Source organism: Cherax quadricarinatus, chromosome 56 (assembly GCF_038502225.1).
Source record: "Cherax quadricarinatus isolate ZL_2023a chromosome 56, ASM3850222v1, whole genome shotgun sequence".
NCBI lineage: Eukaryota > Metazoa > Arthropoda > Malacostraca > Decapoda > Parastacidae > Cherax > Cherax quadricarinatus.
In genome coordinates, this window is record NC_091347.1 from 1,706,432 (window position 1) to 1,728,462 (window position 22,031).

A 22,031-nucleotide genomic window follows, 5' to 3' on the forward strand; every position below is an offset into this window, starting at 1 on the left:
CCAGAGGTGATGGGCTGAGGGTCATCTGGGTTATCGTCGGTATTTTCACTAATTCCTTGAATATTACTGGCCCCATTGGTGTCAAATCCACTAAACTCATGATCTATATCACTTTCCTCGAATAGTAGTGTTAATACGACGAGGCGTGAGTGAATCACGAGGATGTGCCATGATGTTGACCCAGGATGGAGCTGAATGTAACTGGTCCTACCATGTGGTACCCAGGCGTCCCAAATTTTTTGTATACTGCGCACACTGAGTGCGCACACCCATTCTCTCATGTCTAGGCGACTCAGGCCTATCGCACCAATTTTGAACGAATGAAAAATAAAACGTATATACAGTGGACCCCCGCATAGCGAACGCCTTGCATAGCGAACGCTTTGTTCGCCAAAATTTTGCCCCGCATAGTGGACAAAAACCCGCTCAGCGACCTTCGTCCGAGACGCGTCCATTGTTTACCAGCCAGCCTCCGCGGTAACATTCAAGCATACACTCGGAATATTTCGTATTATTACAGTGTTTTCGGTGCTGTTTCTGGAAAATAAGTGACCATGGGCCCCAAGAAAGCTTCTAGTGCCAACCCTGTGGTAAAAAGGGTGAGAATTAGTATGGAAATTAAGAAAGATTTTGAAGGGTTTGGGGCTAACCCTGAGAAGCCTATGCCAGTTGTGGAATCCATTGTGCCTACTTCAAAAATTAAGGAAATGTGTGCACAGTGGGTTGAACTGCAAACCTTTATGGATGAAAATCACCCTGACACAGCTGTTGCAAGCCGTGCTGGTGACTATTTCAATGACAATGTTATGGCCCATTTTAGACAAATCGTAAAGGAACGGGAGGTACAGAGCTCTATGGACAGATTTGTTGTGCGACAGAGGTCCAGTGACTCTGAAGCTGGTCCTAGTGGCATTAAAAGAAGAAGGGAAGTAACCCCGGAAAAGGACTTGCTACCTCAAGTCCTAATGGAAGGGGATTCCCCTTCTAAACACTAACACACTCTCTCCCCTCCTCCCATCCCATCAATCATCACCAGATCTTCAATAAAAGTAAGTGTCATGTAATTGTGCATGCCTTTTTCAGTTTGTGTACTAAAATTAACATTTTTTTGTGGTAAAAAAAATTTTTTTTCATACTTTTGGGTGTCTTGCACGGATTAATTTTATTTCCATTATTTCTTATGAGGAAAATTAATTCGCATAGTGAACATTTCGCATAACGACCAGCCCTCTTGCACGGATTAAGTTCGCTATGCGGGGGTCCACTGTATACGTTTGGGGCGCTACGAGCATGAACGTATACGTTTGGACCATTTAAGGGTTAATATACACTAGGAACAATTATGGGCCCAACTGATCATTGGGGTACAGTATTCCATTGGTTTTATTCTCCCATTGTTAACAAACACTGATAAATGCAAACTTGATCAGGTTTTGGCAGTTTGACTTCAAACTGGGAGACTATTTTGCCTCCTTTATCCTACTTAGCAATGGAAAATCTCATTTTACAGCATATAATAAATATAGTATTTTTTTTACATGTTATTAGAAGTGATAATTAGACATATTTGTTTCAGATTGAATTGTTTGGGAAAATTGATTCAAATGAAACTTATAAGATAGGGTACATGTATGAATTAAGAATCTCAATATATGATGTATTATTATTATTATATACATGGGGAAGTGCTAAATCTATTGGGGTTGCACACTGCTTTGGGAATGGAAGGCAATCAAGTTTGATTCAAGGAAGTGGAGGGTAGCTCCAGTTCCCTGTATTAAGAGATTCTGTAGGCTTCTTGTGGAAGTTTTGAAAATTTATATATTTTTTTGTTGTAATGTGGAGATGTTCTTTTATGTTTTTTAGGTGAACCGAAAGCTCTTAGAATATGATCAACGTTTTAGTGAGCTACTGGCTGAGATGGCACGCATGAGAGAGGGTTGTAATGCAAATTCTAACAGCGGCAGCAGGACTAGTGGAAGCTGGCGAAGAGAAGACAAGAATCAGCAGTTTTATAGCTCGCATAATGTCACAAATCCTGTCATTGGCTCCACTGTCTTCGTGGCAGCCAATATGGTAATGACTTATCATGAATATTTGAAAATTTTAATTTTCATGGGGCTTAGTCTTAGGTAGGTTTGCATTTTTAGTGCATGCACAGTATTTTTGCTTTATGCAGTTTAGCTTTAACTTAATGAAAATTCGCTTATATGCAGTGACCCTATTTTTACTAGCAATTAGCTATATGCAGTGTTCATTCACTCATATGAGATCACCCAAGCCTGGCACCACTTAAATTTTAACCATATCTCATTAAATATCACTCTGAACTAGTTGATATTGATATAACAAAGCATTGAAGCAGGACTACTGGCCATTACTAGATACAGAAAACCTTCAATTTAACCACTTTGAGGTCTGTGCTGTAGTACTATGGCTCTGTGCCGTAGAAATGTGTGATGAGCTCAGCTCACTCAGATAAGCAGTGAGTGGTAAATTTGGGCTTACATATGAGAGAATGTGTCTATGTGGTGAGTGTGCACCATATAAAAAAAAATCCTGCCCTGTGCATTGCATGATGGGAAAAAACTGACCGTGCATTTGGTTTAATATAGCAACTATGCAAAGAGGGGAATGTATGAGAGTATAGTTATACCAATGCTCTTATATGGGTGCGAAGCATGGGTGGTGAATGTTGCAACAAGGAGAAGGCTGGAGGCACTGGAGATGTGTCTGAGGGCAACGTGTGGTGCGAATATAATGCAGAGAATTCGTTGTTTGGAAATTAAGAGGAGGTGTGGGATTACCAAAACTGTTATCCAAAGGGCTGAGAAGGGGTTGTTGAGGTGGTTCGGACATGTAAAGAGGGTGAAACAAAATAGAATGACTTAGAGAGTGTAGAAATTTGTAGTGGAGGAAAGGCAGGGTGGAGGTCAGCCTAGGAAAGGTTGGAGGGAGTGGGTAAAGGAAGCTGTGTGTGTGAGGGGCTTGGACTTACAAGCATGCGTGAGCGTGTTAGACAGCAGTGAATGGAGATATATGGTTTTTAGGACTTGATGTACTGTTGGAGTGTGAGCAGGGTAATATTTATGAAGTGATTCAGGGAAACCAGCAGGCCTGACTTGAGTTCTGGAGATGGGAAATACAGTGCTTGCACTCTGAAGGAGGGGTGTTAATGTTGCAGTTTTATAACTGTAGTGTAATTGCACCTCTGGCAAGACAGTGATGGAGTGAATGATGGTGAAAGTTTTTCTTTTTTTGGGCCACCCTATCTTGGTGGGAAATGGCCGATATGTTAAAAAAAAAAAATAGCGACTGCAGTGTAGTATTTTCGAATGATTTTCTTGGTTGTAATCTCGGTTTCTTGGTATCACTTATAGAATGGATGATATATTATGGAAATAGAGATGATTTTAATTGGTTTCAGGACTGAAAGTAGTGGGAAATTGAGCTCAAAGAAGCGGAAATGTTAGATTTTTGCTGATATTCTAGAAGACACAAATTACGTCACTCGTCCAGTACACGTCCAACTGGTTGGTCTGTATCATGTTCACAAATGCACTGACACTATTTATGCAGTTATTAACCCTTAAACGGTCCAAACAGATCGACGTTCAAATTCGTAGTGCTACAAAAGTAGATCTACTTTTTTTTACATATTTTCAAATATAACAAAAAAAATGTAGATAAAAGTTTTTTACACGTTTTCACATGTAAAACAACAAAAAAAAATCTACATTTTTTTACATACTTTCAGATGTTGAAAAAACGTATATATACGTTTGGACCATTTAAGGGTTAAAATAATGCAGTAGTCTGCATACTAGTAAATCTTCTATTGTTTGTGTGAATATAAATTCAAAATGGAAAGCAAGTGTAATATAGAAGAGGTCTCGATGATGACGTTTCAGTCTGATTTGGACCAGTTACAAAATCATACTAACAGAAAAGAGTGAGGTAGCCAGGATATATAGGTGAGTGGGTACAAGAGAGGGAGAAGAGGAAGTAGTGGAAGGTAGGTAGTGGAAGTAGTAGTAGAAGAAATAGTGGTAGTAGAAAGTAGGGAGAATAATTTAGGCAAAAGAAAGAAAAGGGTAGGTGAAGGGTGACAGGAGGCACAAATAAAGGTAGTAACAATAGTAGAGGAATGGGGGGGGAGACTAAATAGTAGTAGCAGTAGGGTCAGTCTAAGGACAAGAAAAAGGAGCATTGCAGGAGAGCTAAGGGCCCACAAGGGGTAAGACCAAAACATAGGGGAGGGAGGACTAACAGAATAGGCTGAAGACAGGTAAACAAAGAAAGAAAAAGGAAACAATAGGAAAAGAAGAGAGGAAAGGATCAGGTTAAGTAAATAATATTCTGAAGTTTGGAGCATAATTCCGTAAGTTTTCCATCAAATTTTATACTTTTGGTGTCATAACCACCGGGAAAAGATTCTCTATCAATTAATAAGAAAAAAATTTCTTTTTTTAATTTTTTGACCCTGAGAGCAAGTTCAGGATTAGGGGTCTTGACCCTGCAAGGGTTAAACCAAAGCTAAACATGTTTAGGAAGAGGATGTGTTTAGTGAATAAGTAAGTTTGATGTACAGTGGACCCTCGACCAACGATGGCATCGATTAACGATAAATCTGACTAGCGATACATTTTAACGCAAAAATTTTGCCTCGACTAGCGCTTAAAAACCCGACCAGCGCTATTCGTTCCGTACCATACGCGTCCACTTTGGCCTGAGCGCGCCTCACTTGTCCCTTTGGTGCCAGTGTTTGCAAGCCAGCCAGCCACCGCGGTCGCTTCCAAACATACAACTGGAACATTTCATATTATCACAGCCTATTTAGTGATTGCACCTGCAAAATAAGTCACCATGGGCCCCAAGAAAGCTTCTAGTGCCAACCCTACAGCAAAAAGGGTGAGAATTACTATGGAGATGAAGAAAGAGATCATTGATAAATATGAAAGTGGAGTGCGTATCTCTGAGCTGGTCAGGTTGTATAATAAACCCCAATCAACCATCGCTACTATTGTGGGCAAGAAAACGGCAATCAAGGAAGCTGTTCTTGCCAAAGGTGCAACTATGTTTTCGAAACTGAGATCGCAAGTGATAGAAGATGTTGAGAGACTTTTATTGGTGTGGATAAACGAGAAACAGATAGCAGGAGACAGCATCTCTCAAGCGATCATATGTGAAAAGGCTAGGAAGTTGCATGATTATTTAATTAGAAAAATGCCAGCAATTAGTGATGTGAGTGAATTTAAGGCCAGCAAAGGTTGGTTTGAGAGATTTAAGAAGCGTAGTGGCATTCATAGTGTGATAAGGCATGGTGAGGCTGCCAGTTCGGACCACAAATTGGCTGAAAAATATGTGCAGGACATCAAGGAGTACATAGACAGTGAAGGACTGAAACCTGAACAAGTGTTTAATTGTGACGAAACAGGCCTGTTTTGGAAGAAAATGCCAAGCAGGACGTACATTACTCAGGAGGAAAAGGCACTCCCAGGACATAAGCCTATGAAAGACAGGCTTACTCTGTTGATGTGTGCCAATGCTAGTGGTGATTGCAAAGTGAAGCCTTTATTGGTGTATCACTCTGAAACTCCCAGAGTGTTCAGGAAAAACAATGTCCTCAAGGCTAATTTGTGTGTGCTGTGGAGGGCAAACGGTAAGGCATGGGTCACTAGGGACTTTTTCTATGACTGGTTACATCATGCATTTGCCCCCAATGTGAAAAATTACCTAATTGAAAAGAAATTAGACCTTAAGTGCCTCCTGGTATTAGACAATGCTCCTGGTCATCCTTCAGACTTGGCAGAGCGACTTTCTAGGGACACGAGCTTCATTAAGGTGAAGTTTTTGCCTCCTAATACCACTCCTCTCCTGCAGCCCATGGACCAGCAGGTTATTTCCAACTTCAAGAAACTGTACACAAAAGCTGTGTTTGAAAGGTGCTTTGTAGTGACCTCAGAAACTCAACTGACTCTAAGAGAGTTTTGGAAAGATCATTTTACCATCCTCAATTGTGTAAACATTATAGGTAAGGCTTGGGAGGAAGTGACTAAGAGGACATTGAACTCTGCTTGGAAAAAACTGTGGCCAGAATGTGTAGACAAAAGGGATTTTGAAGGGTTTGAGGCTAACCCTGAGAATCCTATGCCAGTTGAGGAATCCATTGTGGCATTGGGGAAGTCCTTGGGGTTGGAGGTTAGTGGGGAGGATGTGGAAGAGTTGGTGGTGGAGGACAGTGAAGAACTAACCACTGATGAGCTGCTAGATCATCTTCAACAGCAAGAGGGCACACCTGAGGAAACTGCTTCGGAGGAGGGGAGAGAGAAATTGAAGAAGTTGCCTACTTCTAAGATTAGGAAATGTGTGCAAAGTGGCTTGAAGTGCAAACCTTTTTTGATGAAAATCACCCTGACACAGCTACTGCAAGCCGTGCTGGTGACTATTACACTGACACTGTTGTGAACCACTTTAGGAAAGTCATAAAGGAACGAGAGGTACAGGCCTCTATGGACAGATATGTGCGACAGAAGTCCAGTGACTCTGAAGCTGGTCCTAGTGGCATTAAAAGAACAAGGGAAGTAACCCCAGAAAAAGACTTGCTGCCTCAAGTGCTAATGGAAGGGGATTCCCCTTCTAAACACTAACACCTCTCCCCTCCTCCCATCCCATCAATCATCACCAGATCTTCAATAAAGGTAAGTGTCATGTAACTGTGCATGTAATCTTCAGTTTGTGTGTATTAAAATTAATATTTCATGTGGTAAAAATTTTTTTTTTTCAATACTTTTGGGTGTCTTGCACGGATTAATTTGATTTCCATTATTTCTTATGGGAAAATTAACTTGACTAACGATAATTCTGACTAACGATGAGCTCTCAGGAACGGATTAATATCGCTGGTCGAGGGTCCACTGTATATATAGTGGTACCTCAAGTTATGAACTTAATTCGTTCCAGAAGGCTGTTTGAGTGCTGATACCGAATGAATTTGTTCCTGTAAGGAATAAGAAATAATGTAATTTAGATTAGTCTGTTTCAGACCCCCAAAAATACACTTATAAAAGCATTTACAAAAATATATTTACATAATTGTTCGAGTTGGGAGCTGTTCGAAACTCGAGGTACCACTGAATTTGGCATATATACTGTGTTGCAGTGGTACGCTTAATGTGTTTCAGTTACGAAGCTCATTGTCCGAACATTATTTACAGCACCAGCAAAAACTGAATAATATATTTTATAAACAATAGCAACTTTAAAAACTAAGGTCAGTGTTGTCTCATAGGTGCACTAGTATACATTAACCCTTAAACTGTTCAAACGTAGATTTACGTTCACGTGTGTAGCTCTCCGACCTTGATTTTCCCCATTTGAAAGCATGTAAAAAAAAAAAAAAACGTAGATCTACGTTCAGAGCCTGCCACACATCAACGTATATCTACGTTTGGACAGTTTAAGGGTTAAGAGCAGAGGGGTAATAATTTATATAGAGGTAGGATAGTAAAAGGTAGACTAGGAAGTAGTGTTCATTAAATACAGTATTGATTATTAGAACCTGTCTTATAACATTTTTTGTCTTTTTTGTGTAATTAGGTACAGCCAAATTTACTTCCGGTTAATTTACCTCCTGCTCAGCTACCGTCACCAACTTATCTAACATCGTCATCATTAGCGGGATACACGGCTGGAGAGATGGCACTTGGCATGTCTCCTGCTCACGAGGTATCACCCACCACCCCTGTATATTCATCGTGTGGAGCAAGCTCATCCAGTAGTTTAACAGCCAGCCAATGTAATCAAGGAAACTTTTCTCAGCTTACATTACTGCAAGAAGCTACTGCACATGAAGAAACCATAGATAGTTCGGCATCCTCTTCACAGACCATTTGTGGGGCAACAGCTCCTGTTGGTAAGTCTAATGGAAAGAAACATAAAAAGAGGAAATTGTCCGAAGAGGAGGAAAGTCAAGAAGGACCACAGATGAAGTGGAAAAAAAATTGAAGACAGTATTATTAGCTTTGGTGTTAAGTATGTACGTATATATAAAACCACAGTGATGGAATGAATGTTAGTTATTTTGAGTAAATTGGAAAACAAACCTTTACTGCTTAAACCATAAAAGTGTAATTGATTTGCTATTGCATATTCATAGCTGTTGTCATAAATAAGATCTTTAAAACTTTTGACTACAAAGTTAAAATTACAGTACCAGGCATCTTTTAAAAGATACTATACCAAAGGTGGCCAATTTATCTTGACAAGAGCTGCACACATCAGTTGTCAGATAATTGAAACCTAGAAGATATAGATAATTTATTCACAGTGCCATAGTCCCTATGTATGCTTAAATTGGATGCATCTTTGTTGTGATCAAAAAACACAAGTGGGAGACAACTATGTAATTCTTCAAGTGTACAGAAAATGTATTTCCAAATGTCTTGTTTGTAGCTTCTTATTAATCAACATATCTAGATTTTATCTATGTTGGGAAGGTCTAAAAAAAAAAAAAAAAAAAAAAAAGTTCCCAGATGACAACAAATATCTTAGAACAGCAGTGTGAGAACTAGAAGTAAGTCTGGATATTGTCTTGTGAGTTGCATTGAATGAATGAAAGACCTGCATGTGGCTTGGCCACATCTGTATTATATTCTGTATATCATAGTAAACTTTCATAAGAGGGTACTTTTCTATTTAAGTTTCTGGTTAGGCAGGAATAGCTTTAGTGACAGGAATCAACTGAAGTTTTGTTTGTGCTTCCTAGGAAAGAAGGGCTAGCTTTAGTGAAGGGAATCTACATGAAAAGTAATTTTCACTTCTTAGATAAGAAGGGAATCTGTGTGAACATTGACTCATGATCCCTAAATACAAAGAGATTACCATAAAAATAATGTACAGATATATGTATTATTTTGCCTTTTTTTTTTTTATATTTTTTTTTTCAGCCTGCAAGCAGGATGTTGCATGCAGACTCATTTTCACTTCTGTAGTAGTCTGTAAGCCCATATTATTATTAAATAAGTGGATCAGTTGTGTAGATACATTAATATAAATCAGTTTATGGATAGCATAAGGCTTAGCTTGGCAAATTATACTCGCAGTGAAAACAAAGCCTTAGAGGTATTTAATATGTTTTAACTACAAACATTCAGTGGTAAATTGAGAAAGGATCATTGTAATGCAATATGTGGCACATAAAGGTATTCCAGACTAACAGAGGGATTACTTTTGGAATAAAGCAACAACAACAAAAACTACCGTATTAAGTAATTACACAGAATGTTGACGGTATGTGCAATAAACTATGTTTATACACATTGTTTTATACTTTTTTTTTTTAGTTTATCACAGAATTTATACACTTTTTATTAGTTTATCACATAAGAATTTCCAATGTATTTTTTAGCTGAGATTTTTCAATGTATTAAATAAAAAGTCAGCTACTGTAATTACCATAATGTACAGTATATAAGTCACTTATTTTAATTTATCACATTAGAATTTAAAATGTATTACCACAAATTCAATTTTTTAGCAGAAAATTTTCAAAGTAATAAATAAAAATTTATCTATTTACTGTAATCAAGGTGACAGATATTTTTTTAACCACATCAGCTGTTTTTTGCCAAGGTATGGTCATCTCATCACTCATTCAGTAACTGTCTTTCCTGAAGTGCACAAACAACATAATTCAAATAACCATTCGAGCTGGAACATCCCCACCTCTCCTGCAGAGTGCAAGCACTGCCCTTCCCACCTCCAGATATGAAATCTGGAGGTAGGAATCTTTTTATAGGTGTTACCCTGCTTACACTCATTAGTCTACCAAATCCCAGAAGCACTTTAACCCTTGAAATGTCCAAATGTAGATCTACTTTTGCGCGTGTAGCGCTCTGCCCTTGATTGTCTCCATAAGAAAGAATGTAAAAAAAAAAAATGTAGATCTACGTTCGAAGTGCTACGCAAGCAAACGTAGATCTACGTTTGGACAGTTAAAGAGTTAAAATGTGTACTAATTTGCAAGCTGTTTTTTGAGAAATTCACGAGCACTCTCACATCAAACCATAAATATAACACCTGGGATAAAAAAAAAATGCTGAGGTTTATATTCAGGAGTGACAGTATGATTGTCTGGATCATAAATTCTAGAAAAACAAATATGCACTGTATGATCCTTGTGAGTTTAGCGCTTAGGATTATAATAATATTCTACGAAAAAAGATGAGTGTATCTAAACATACAGTGGAACCCTGGTTTTCGCACGCCCCAGTTATTGGACGATTCGGTTTTAGAACCATTTTTTGTGTAAAATTTTGCTCTGGGTATCGGATCTTGATTTGGTAATCATATGTATCAGACAAATCCGCCTGAGCCGCTCGTATGTTCATGACTCACTCTTGGGCACATTAAATGTACAGTGGTCCCTCGCTTTTCGTAGTTCTCGGCAATCGTAAATTTCGCCAATCATAGGGGTATTTTCGTATAAACATGGACTCGCTTTTCATAGGTTGACTCGCGAATAGTAGTTCGTCCGGGACGCGTACGCACGGTGTGAGCCGGGGAGGCCTCCCTACCCAGCCAGTCTGGCATTGTTTACCAGTGAGTGAAGGTCCCCTCAAGTGCTCCTACGAAATATTTCATAATATTCCACTCATTTTAGTGCTTGCAAGTACTAAATAAGCTACCATGGCTCCAAAGAAAGCTCCTAGTGCCAAGCCTGTGGTAAAGAAGGTGAGAAATATGTACAGTGACAAAGTCTTGGGCCATTTTAGGGAAGTGTTAAAAAGACGCCAGAAACAGAGCTCTCTCCTCAGTTACTTTGCGAGACAGGACTAGAGTGACTCTCAAGGTGGTCCTAGTGGCATTAAGAAACAGAGAAGAGAAGCAACCCCAGAGAAGCAATTGGTACCTGAGGTGTTGCTGGAAGGGGATTCCCCTTCCAAACTGTAAACAATCCAATCTCTCTCCTCCTCCAGTCTCCCATACACTAAGAAGAATCTCCAATAAAGGTAAGTGTTATGCTGTTAATGTTTCATTCATCATTTCCCATTGTATTGTTTATGTACTACATGTATATTTCATGTAAACAATTTTTTTGTTTTAATACTTCTGAGTGACAGGAACGGATTAATTGTATTTACATTATTTCTTATGGGGAAAATTGATTCGCAAATCGTAAATTTCGTTTATAGTAGCTAGTCCAGGAACGGATTAATTACGAAAAACGAGGGACCACTGTATTGTTTTACGTTAATATAGACATTTTCATTAATCCATCTATGATATTTTCTTCAAAATTATGTAAGAAATGCGTTAATAGCATAGTATAAACATGCAATGTTTATATGCCATCGAAGGGCGGTAGTCGATGGAGGGAAAACATTACGTTTTCTCTCTCTGGTCGAGCATTAGAGAAAACTGTATGAATCTGTGTCTGGCTTTTGTTTACAATTCTCAGCATGAATTATTCATTACTTCTCCCTTTATTTATGATGGCATCTAAAGGTAGTTGTTAGAAACGATTAAACTCGGTGAACATGGTATGTCGATGGTAATAATATGGCTCTGAGCTGCATTATATCGTGTAGCTATGTAGGTAGGTGTATGTATGTAGCCCAGGCTACCTACCTCTACCAGCTACTTAGTAAGTTTATTCAGGTATACACAAATACAGTTATATAGATTATCATACATAGCAGCATATGTGTAGAGAACCTAGGATAACCCAAAAGAGTCAGACACAGTGACTTCCTACAAAAAAGTACTACTCGCCTCTTGCCCTACATTAAGACTACAAATATTTTAAGGTAAGTAATGAATGTGGAAGAGTTGGTGGATGACCACAGGGAAGAGCTAACCACTGAAGAGCTCCAACACTATAATTAATCTTTAAAAAATTTATTTTTTGTTAATATTTTTGGGTGTCTGGAATGGATTAATTGTATTTGCATTATTTATGGGAAATATTGATTCAGTTTTCACACGTTACAGTTTTAGAACGACCTGGAACGGATCAAGTTCGAAAACCGGGGTTCCATTGTACTGGTAATCTGTTATATGTTCAGGGAACTGCAAAAGAAAAGGTTCTTTCTGCAAATGTCGGTATAAAAGGGTCCGTAGGAATTTGTAGAAATGTTCCTGAGCCCAATACAAAAGGTACAATCATATAAGCAAGATATGTGGGTTCTTTAAACTTAATGGGTTTAGTGTTTAGTTTTTTTTTAATATGTTGGCCATTTTCCACAAGGCAGGGTGACCCAAAAAATTATGATTATAATAATATAATAATTATAATATGGATGTGAATGTTTTCAGACATTTGGGAGTCGACTTGTCAGCGGATGGGTTTATGAAGGATGAGGTTAACCACAGAACTGATGAAGGAAAAAAGATGAGTGGTGCATTGAGGTAACTGTGGAGACAAAGAAGGGAATGTACGAGAGTATAGTGATACCAACACTCTTATATGGGTGTCAAGCATGAGTTGTAAATGCTGCAGCGAGAAGGAAGCTGGAGGCAGTAGAGATGTCCTGTCTAAGGGCAGTGTGTGGTGTAAATGTTATGCAGAGAATTCGTAGTGTGGAAATTACGAGGAGGTGTGGAGTTACTAAGAGTATTAGTCAGAGGGCTGAAGAGGGGCTGTTGAGGTGGTTTGGTCATTTAGAGAATGGAACAAAGTAGAATGACTTGGAGAGCATATAAATCTGTAGGGGAAGGAAGGCAGGGTAGGGGTTGTCCCCGTAAAGGTTGGAGGGAGGGAGGTAAAGGAGGTTTTGTGGGCGAGGGGCTTGGACCTCCAGCAAGTGTATGTGACCGTGTTAGATAGGAGTGAATGGAAACGAATGGTTTTTTGGACCTGATGGGCTGTTGGAGTGTGAGCAGGGTAATATTTTGTGAAGGGATTCAGGGAAACCAGTTAGCCAGACTTGAATCCTGGAAATGGGAAATACAATGCCTACACTTTAAAGGAGGGGTTTAGGATATTGGCAGTTTGGAGGGATGTCTAAGTTGTCGTATCTGAGCACCTCTGCAAAGATAGTAATTATGTATGAGTAATGGTGAAAGTGTTGAATGATGATGAAAGGTTTTTTTTTCTTTTTGGGTCACCCTGCCTTGGTGGGAAATGGCTGATGTATTAAAAAAATAATAAGTTATGACTATAATAATCATTTAAACTTAATAGCTATAATTAATAAAAAATTTAAATTCAGTTCTTGGCTTGATAGGGAGCCAGTGCAATTGATAAGAGTAAGGACTAATAGAAAGTCCAAGTATTCACCCCTCAAGGGAGGTTTCTTGATGCTGGTGAGGGGCTCTTGATCTAGGGAATTGAATCTGTGCTCCGGTTCCCTGAATTGAGCCTGAATACCTTCCATCCCCCCCCGCATATGCGCTGTATAATCCTACAAGTTAACACTCCCCCATAATTAAAATAATAATCTAAGTACGTGTTCAGTTGAATACTTGTCTAGTTGCATGATTTAGTACAGATTAAAGTCTTTTAACCCTTAAACTGTCCAAGCAGATCTATGTTCACATGCGTAGTGCTCCAAAAGTAGATCTACGTTTTTTTACATATTTTCAAATATAACAAAAATAAAAATCTACTTTTTTACATACTTTCAAATGTTGAAAAGACGTAGATCTATGTTTGGACAGTTTAAGGGTTAAGCAAGTAATTAGGCAACCCTACAAACAGGTAGTTGATATATCCTTTTATTGTGCATATTAACCATATGGTTGATATGCCTAATAAATGACAATGAAGAATCTTGGCAGACACCCAGGTTTTTTACTGATTCCACAGGCTGTTAACTAACTGTCTCAGAATCAGAGACCAAAATCTCCAGTCTGTATTTTCCTGAGATTTCTGCCGATAATCAAAATACCCCTCTGACCCTCATTTAGTTTAAATTTTCTATTTCTCATTTGTGTCCGAACATCCATTAAAAGAGAACTTAAACAGTTTTGCATCTTCTGTATTCAACATTAAATGCAGATCTGTGTATTGTCAGCATACAAATGATAATCAACCCCATGGGCATTCAACAGGAAGGTGAAAAGGTCCAAGAACAGAGCCCTGAGGAATGCCATAGAACAAAGATGCCTCAGATACAGAATCTCTGACTACCACTTAATAAACCAAACAAAAAGATATGATTTCAGAAGCAATAAAGCAGTATACCTAAGACAACCACTGAAAAGACAGTTTAACAGTAAATCATGATCAGTGGTACCAAATGCAGCAGAGATCCAACAAAATTAGCAGCGATGCATTTCCTAAAGTATTCAGTACCAGATCATAATAAGCTTTGCATAAAACCATCTCAGTTGGGTGATATGTTCTATACACAGAGTAGAACACACAGTAGAACATTATTCCACTAAAAAAAAAAAAAGAAAACAGTTGATTAAAAATAGCATGCTCAATCAGTTTTTCTGCACTGACCTCAGAATGACCTATGTTTCCTCGTTTTCAAGGCAGCTGGACCTGATAATATTCACATCAGTATGCTACAACATCTGCATTCTGTGGCCCTTCTAGTCCTTTTACGTCTTTTCAATCTTATGTGGGTTCGAGGGGTTCTCCCTCAACAATGGAAATCTGCCATTGTACTACCATTTCGCAAACCAGGCAATTCGGGGCTTGATACCTCTCACTATCATCTTGTTGCCCTGACCAGTATAGTCTGCATGGTGATGGAACGATTGGTGAATAGACGTCTGATATGGTTCTTGGACTCACAATAGTCTTTCCCCTTGCCAATATGGCTTTCACAAAGGCCGCTCTACTTTGGACCCCTTGCTCCACTTAGATATGTATACATGTATTTGAAATGCCTTTACTAACAAACACTCCATCCTAGCAATCTTTTTTTGATCTTGAGAAGGCATATGACACCACTTGGAGGTATAACATTCTAGCCCAAGCCCACTCTTTAGGCCTCTGTGGTAATCTACCAACCTTCCTTGATGCTTTCTTATCTGACAGACATTTTCGAGTCCGTGTTGGTGCTTAGCTTTCCTCAGACTTTGTACAAGCCGAGGGAGTCCCACAAGGTTGTGTCCTTAGCACTACCCTTTTTCTCTTAGCTATAAGTAACCTGCCTTCCATTCTTCTATCTCATATTTGGTCGTGACTTTATGTAGATGACTTTGCTATAGCTTACTCAGGTGCTGACTGTCGCCTGGTAGCAGCCTCCCTTCAGGATGCGATTGACCGAGTTTCCCATTGGACCACTTCACATGGCTTTAAATTTTCTAGTACGAAAATCCGTTTCATTACCTTCACTAGGCATCCTCTTATCCCAGATATTCCATTGTATTTACATGGCTCACGTATTCCAGAATGTGATATGGTCAAGTTTCTTGGCCTTTTCTTCGACTGCCGGTTGACATGGAAACTTCACATTTCTTCTTTGAAGGGAACTTGCCATGGTCGGCTGAATCTCCTTAAAATTCTCATGCATCATTCATGGGGAGCAGATCGCTGAACTCTCTTCCATTTGCATTCCACCCTAGTCTTGTCCAAGATGAATTATGGCGACCAAGTCTATTCTGCAGCTTCTCCTATAACTCTTTCTAAATTGGATCCCCTTCATCATCAAGGGCTCCATTTATGCCTTGGTGCCTTTCATTGATCCCCGTTGAAAGCCTCTATGCATGGGCGAATGTTCCTTCCATAGCTGATTGTCATGATGCTCGTTGTCTTCATTATTTTGTCCGGGCTCATGATCTTCGTGTTTCTTCTATGTAGTATATGTTAGTCTCAGACATTAGTAGAAGCCCATTGTTTGTTCGGCCTGCTCCAACCGTTTTCTCTTCGTCTTCACTCTGGTCTTCTCTCCAGTTGCCTCCCTTGTACGTACGTTCACTTAGCGTCTGCCTTTCCCCTTCCCCCTTGAGAAGTTCCGACGGTTCATGTCTGTTCTTGCCCCACTACTGTGTGCCAAAGCTTTCCTGCCTACAACTGCTTCTCGCTCTCTCTTTCTCAAGCACTTCCGGTCACATGCTCATGCCACCTGTTTATATAGATGGTTCTAAATCTTCTGACGGTGTTGGGTTCGCAGCAGTATTCCCTAATGATAATGTCTGAGGTCACTTGTTAGACTCTGCTAGTATTTTTACTGCCGAGTTGTATGCCATCCTCATAGTGCTTCTTTGTATTACATATAATATGTCTCCTTCGACGTTTGTAATCATTTCAGATTCCCTCGGTGATTTACAAGCCATTAACCAATTTGGTTCCCCTCATCCATTAGTCCTTCATATTCAACTATGGTTGCACCGTGTGGTTAGCAAAAACAAAGATGTCATTTTCTGTTGGGTCCCTGGACACAGTGTGCAGGGTAATGAACAAGCAGATGCTGCTGCGCGGTCAAGGGTGCATGATCTTTCAGTTTCAAATAGAGGTATTCCATTCAGGGATTATTTTCCAGTCATCTCAGCCTGTCTTTGCAGCCATTGGCAACAACGGTGGTCAGGCATGCACCATAACAAATTGCACTCTATTTAACCACTTTTAGGTTTGTGGCCAAATCCTACCACCGTTGCTGCTCTTGGGAGACTGTGCTCTCCCGGCTCCGCATTGGCCATACACGCCTTACCCATGGGTATCTCATGGAAAGACGCCCTAAGGTCCCTAGTGAGTGAAACGTCTAAAAAAAATAGTTTGCATACAATGCTCATGGTCACATTTCTCTTTGAGCAACTTTGGGCTTTCAACTTCTATAAGCTCTGAATTCCTTGAGGAGGAAAATGACTACATTTTTCAAGTGTTCACAGTCCTTTCTTCCACACTTCATCTCTGACCAACAGAGACGTGCCCACTGCATCATTAGCATGGCTGCCTGAGAATGGTCACTATCTAGTTATGTTCCAACATTACTAAGGCACTCTAGGATCACAAAATGAGTGTGGTCACCAGTTTATCCACCAAGATGATGGAAACTATCACAAGTGTGCATGTCATGTAAGAAAGTATATGTGGAGAAGATGGCCATAAGTTTCAACCAGCAAATAAGAAGAGTATAAATATATGTTGTGTATCTTTATATGTTTATGCTTCTAGACTGTTGTATTCTGAGCACCTCTGCAAAAACAGTGATAATGTGCGAGTGTGGTGAAAGTGTTGAATGATGATGAAAGTATTTTCTTTTTGGGGATTTTCTTTCTTTTTTGGGTCACCCTGCCTCGGTGGGAGACGGCCGACTTGTTGAAAAAAAAAAAAAAAAAAATAAATATATGTGCAGCAGAGACAATCTGAGTAATGCTTGTGCAATACACAGTAATGCTTATGCAATACACAGTAATGCACAAGGGCACCTGAAGAAATGGTAAGAAGCCAGAATGGTTTTTCATGACACTGATGTACAGAAGTGACATTCTCTCAAGGCATCACTGACTGCAGTATAGTAGTCGAGAACTTTGAAAGTTTTATCATATTAAGTGTCCTTGCTAAACTAATTCTGACCCACCACACACTAAACAGATGACTTGCACACCTCCACCTGACCTCACTTAGCCTAACTTAGTCCATTCCACAGTATATTTTGTATTTTTCATGCTCTCTATTAAATTGGTAAAGCTCCCAATGGGCAAAATGTCTCCTAATAAAATGTCCTAAGTGTTGTATATGTATCTATACTCTCAAAAGCACTGTACTTCCCACCTCAAGAACTCAAAAGAAGAAGCACTACAGCAGGCTTACTGGCCCATGCTAGGCAAGTCCAAGTCACACCCACCCACACCCACTCATGTACTTGTCTAAACTATTTTTAAAGCTACACAAGGTTTCAGCTTCACTGATGGTACTTGGGAGTTTGTTCCACTCTTCTACAATTCTATTACCAACCAAATGCTTTCCTATATCTTTTTTAAATCTAAATTTTTCCAACTTGAATCCACTGCTGTCAGTCCTGTCTTGGCTAGATATTTTTAGCACATTATTTATGTCTCCTCTATTCCTGTTTTTTATTTGTACACTTCAATCATAACCTCCCTATTTTCACACATTTCTACAGAGTGCAGATTCCTCATAGAAAGACTTCTGATACATGGGATAAACTCTGTCATCCTTCTCTGTACATTTTTCCAGTGCATTAATGTCCATTCCGAAATACAGTGACCAGAACTGTGCAGCATAATCTAAATGAGGCCTAACCAACAATAGAGAGTTGAAGAATAACCTGAGGACTCCTGTTATTTATACTTCTTGATATGAAGCCAAGAATTCTATTCACTTTACTGTGAACACTTACTGTTGTCTTGGCTTTAGATTACTTCTAACCAGAACTCCTAAATCTTTTTTGCTTTCAGAGTGATTAATAAGATCTACATTGTTTACTTTATATATGCCATGGTTATTTTCTTTTCAAAGGCTTTGAACTTTGCATTTGTCTACTTTAAATTGCATCTGCCACTTCTCCAACCACTGCATCAGTCTATTCAGATCTTCCTGTAGCAATCTAGTGTTCTCATCAGAGTTAATCTGACAGCCTATTTTGATGTCACTGGCAAGTTTGCGCATTTTTAATATTTTTTTTATTAACACATTGGCTGTCTCCCACCGAGATAGGGTGGCACAAAAAAGAAAAACCTTCACCATCATTCACTCCGTCACTTTCTTGCCTGAGGCATGCCTACACTACAGTTATAAAACTGCAACATTAATACCCCTCCTTCAGAGTGCAGGCACTGTACTTCCCATCTCCAGGACTCTAGTCCGGCCTGCCAGTTTCCCTAACTCCCTCCATAAACATTACCTTGCTCACACTCTAACAGCAAGTCCTAAAAATCATTTGTCTCCATTTGCTCCTATCTAACATGCTCATGTATGCTTGTTTGGAAGTCCAAGCCCCTTGCACACAAAACCTCCTTTACCCCCTCCCTCCAACCAAATCTCCTTTACCCCCCTCTCTCCAACCAAACCTCCTTTACCCCCCTCCCTCCATCCTTTCGTAGACTGACCTCTACTCTGCCTCCCTCCACTACATATTTATACACTCTCAAAGTCATTCTATTTTGTTTCATCCTCTCTACATGTCCAAACCACCTCAACAACCCCTCCTCAGCCCTCTATATAATAGTTTTGGTAATCCCGCACCTCTTAATTTCCAAACTATGAATTCTCTGCATTATACTCGCACCACATATTACCCTCAGACACGACATCACTGCCTCCAGCCTTCTCCTTGTTGCAACATTCACCACCCATGCTTCACACCCATATAAGAGCATTGGCATATCTTATGTCACTATTTATTTTCTTATCAAAGTCATTTATGTATATTCCAAACACCAAAGAGCCCAACACTGACCCCTGTGGAACACTGCTTGTAATGCATCCCCACCCTGATTTCTTCCCATTTATGCAAACTCTCTTATTGCCTCTCTATCAACCACACCTCTATCCAGGAAAAAATTTCTCTTATTCCATGTGCCTCTACTTTGCTCAGCAATCTCCAATGTAGAATTCATCAAAAGTTTTACAGAGGTCCATATACATATCATATTCATTACCATGATGTACCTCCTCAAATATGAACCTTAGAGAAAATAGTAAATTCATAAGGCAGGAATGCCCCTTTGTAAAATTATACTGACCAAATGATTTCCCCAAAATCCCTTCACAGATTTTTACTCTGCTTATACTCCTACAGCATAGCTGTATAGCCCTTGTGGCTTAGCGCTTCTTTTTGATTATAATAATAATAATATCCTACAGCATATCAAATCCCAAAAACTGACACATCTCCACATACTGATATAAACACTTGCACATTCTTGGTGGATGTTCAAGCCCTTTTGCACCCTCCCTCTAAACCTTCCTAGGATGGCCTGGGCATTTTCCATCCACCCCAGATTTATATTACTTATGTGTACTCACACCCCTCAAGGAAGGTTCCTTGATGTTGGTGAGGGGCTCTTGATTTAGGGAATTGGATCTGTGCTCCAGTTCCCCGAATTAAGCCTGAATGCCTTCCACAGCCCCCCGCCCCCCAGGTGCTGTATAATCCTCCGGGTTTAGCACTTCCCCCTTGATTATAATAATAATAATATGTGTACTCACTTATTCAAGCTGTGCAGTATTTGATGTACATACTGTACTAGATTTCTGTGTGCAGTCATATGTACCTTAAGCTGCTAATTACTACTACAATTGCAATTATAATTTTTTTAATAAAACAGTTTTGGGTAAATACACCTACAGAATCTTCTAAACACTTAAAAGTTAAGAAATTTACAGTCTCTTACAAGCAAGGATTCCTTTCAGATTATTACTTGGTTTTTATCCAGCACAGCATCACTGCTCCACAATAAAAGTCCACAAGCTGTTTTCTATAAAAAGTTACCTCTGGATTTCTATCCTTATTCTTACATACACTTGTGTTAAGCCATTTACTCAGTTTTGAATATTGAATGTAACATACCCATGGTCATCTCATGAATGGGCATCCTACTTGAATGGGCATCCTACTTAATAGTAATGTTCGCTAGGTAATATTAACTCTTCAGCACATCTTAGATCATCATCCTGTGTACAGTGGTACCCTGGCTTACGAGTTTAATTCATTCCATGACCCAGCTCATAACTCAATTTGCTCGTACATCAAATCAATTTTCCTCATTGAAATTAACTGAATTGCCATTAATCCATTCCAGCAGAATTCCTGGCTCTCGGGAGGCACGAGAAAATACTTCAATGCTAATATAAACTCTACGGCTTATTTATCTATCAAAATTGATCAAATATGACATAATAAACAATATAAATCACATAGAAACAAGATATATACTCTAGAATGAATAAAATGTGTCATTATGTGACGAGTGTTGGCGGCCACTCCCGAGGTAAAAATAATCATCGCTCTGGAGTTTAATTGGAGAGAGGTCTGGGGGTTAATGCCCCTGCGGCCCGGTCTGTGACCAGGTCTCATTATGGATCAGAGCCTGATCAACCAGGCTGTTGCTGCTGGCTGCACGCAATCCAACGTACGAGCCACAGCCCGGCTGGTCAGGTACCAACTTTAGGTGCTTGTCCAGTGCCTGCTTGAAGACAGCCAGGGGTCTATTGGTAATCCCCCTTACATATGCTGGGAGGCAGTTGAACAGTCTCGGGACCCTGACACTTAGTGCATTGTCTCTTAACGTGCTAGTGACACCCCTGCTTTTCATTGGGGGGGATGTTGCATCGTCTGCCGAATCTTTTGCTTTCGTTGTGAGTGATTTTCGTGTGCAAGTTCGGTACTAGTCCCTCTAGGATTTTCCAGGTGTATATAATCATGTATCTCTCCCGCCTGCATTCCAGGGAGTACAGGTTTAGGAACTTCAAGCGCTCCCAGTAATTGAGGTGTTTTATCTCCGTTATGCGCGCTGTGAAGGTTCTCTGTACATTTTCTAGGTCAGCAATTTCACCTGCCTTGAAAGGTGCTGTTAGTGTGCAGCAATATTCCAGCCTAGATAGAACAAGTAACCTGAAGAGTGTCATCATGGGCTTGGCATCCCTAGTTTTGAAGGTTCACATCATCCATCCTGCCATTTTTCTAGCAGATGCGATTGATACAATGTTATGGTCCTTAAAGGTGAGATCCTCTGACATGATCACTCCCAGGTCTTTGACGCTGGTTTTTCGCTCTATTTTGTGGCCGGAATTTGTTTTGTACTCTAATGAAGTTTTAATTTCCTCATGTTTACCATATCGGAGTAATTTAAATTTCTCATCGTTGAACTTCATATTGTTTTCTGCAGCCCATTAAAAGATTTAGTTGATGTCTGCCTGGAGCCTTGCAGTGTCTGCAATGGAAAACACTGTCATGCAGATTCGGGTGTCATCTGTAAAGGAAGACATAGTGCTGTGGCTGACATCCTTGTCTATGTTGGATATAAGGATGAGAAACAAGATGGGAGCAAGTACTGTGCCTTGTGGAACAGAGCTTTTCACAGTAGCCACCTCAGACTTTACTCTGTTGACTACTATTCTTTGTGTTCTGTTTGTGAGGAAATTATAGATCCATCTACCAACTTTT

The 22,031-nt window shown here is 39.6% G+C and overlaps 1 protein-coding gene across 5 annotated transcripts in view; it reads left to right on the forward strand.

Annotated features, from left to right (window-relative positions):
- pall (F-box protein pallbearer) overlaps positions 1-9,594 on the forward strand; it is a 70,365-nt gene extending 60,771 nt beyond the window's left edge. For 3 of the 5 annotated variants that reach the window (XM_053793917.2, XM_053793920.2, XM_053793919.2), the window contains 2 exons: positions 1,867-2,076; positions 7,600-9,594. In XM_053793917.2, coding sequence (XP_053649892.1) covers positions 1,867-2,076; positions 7,600-8,007 — 618 coding nt within the window. In that variant the 3' untranslated portion in view covers positions 8,008-9,594. Of the gene's footprint in view, positions 1-1,866; positions 2,133-7,599 lie in introns of all 5 variants that reach the window. The other 2 variants (XM_053793923.2, XM_053793922.2) reach the window with 2 other exon arrangements.
- Positions 9,595-22,031: the final 12,437 nt, after the last annotated feature.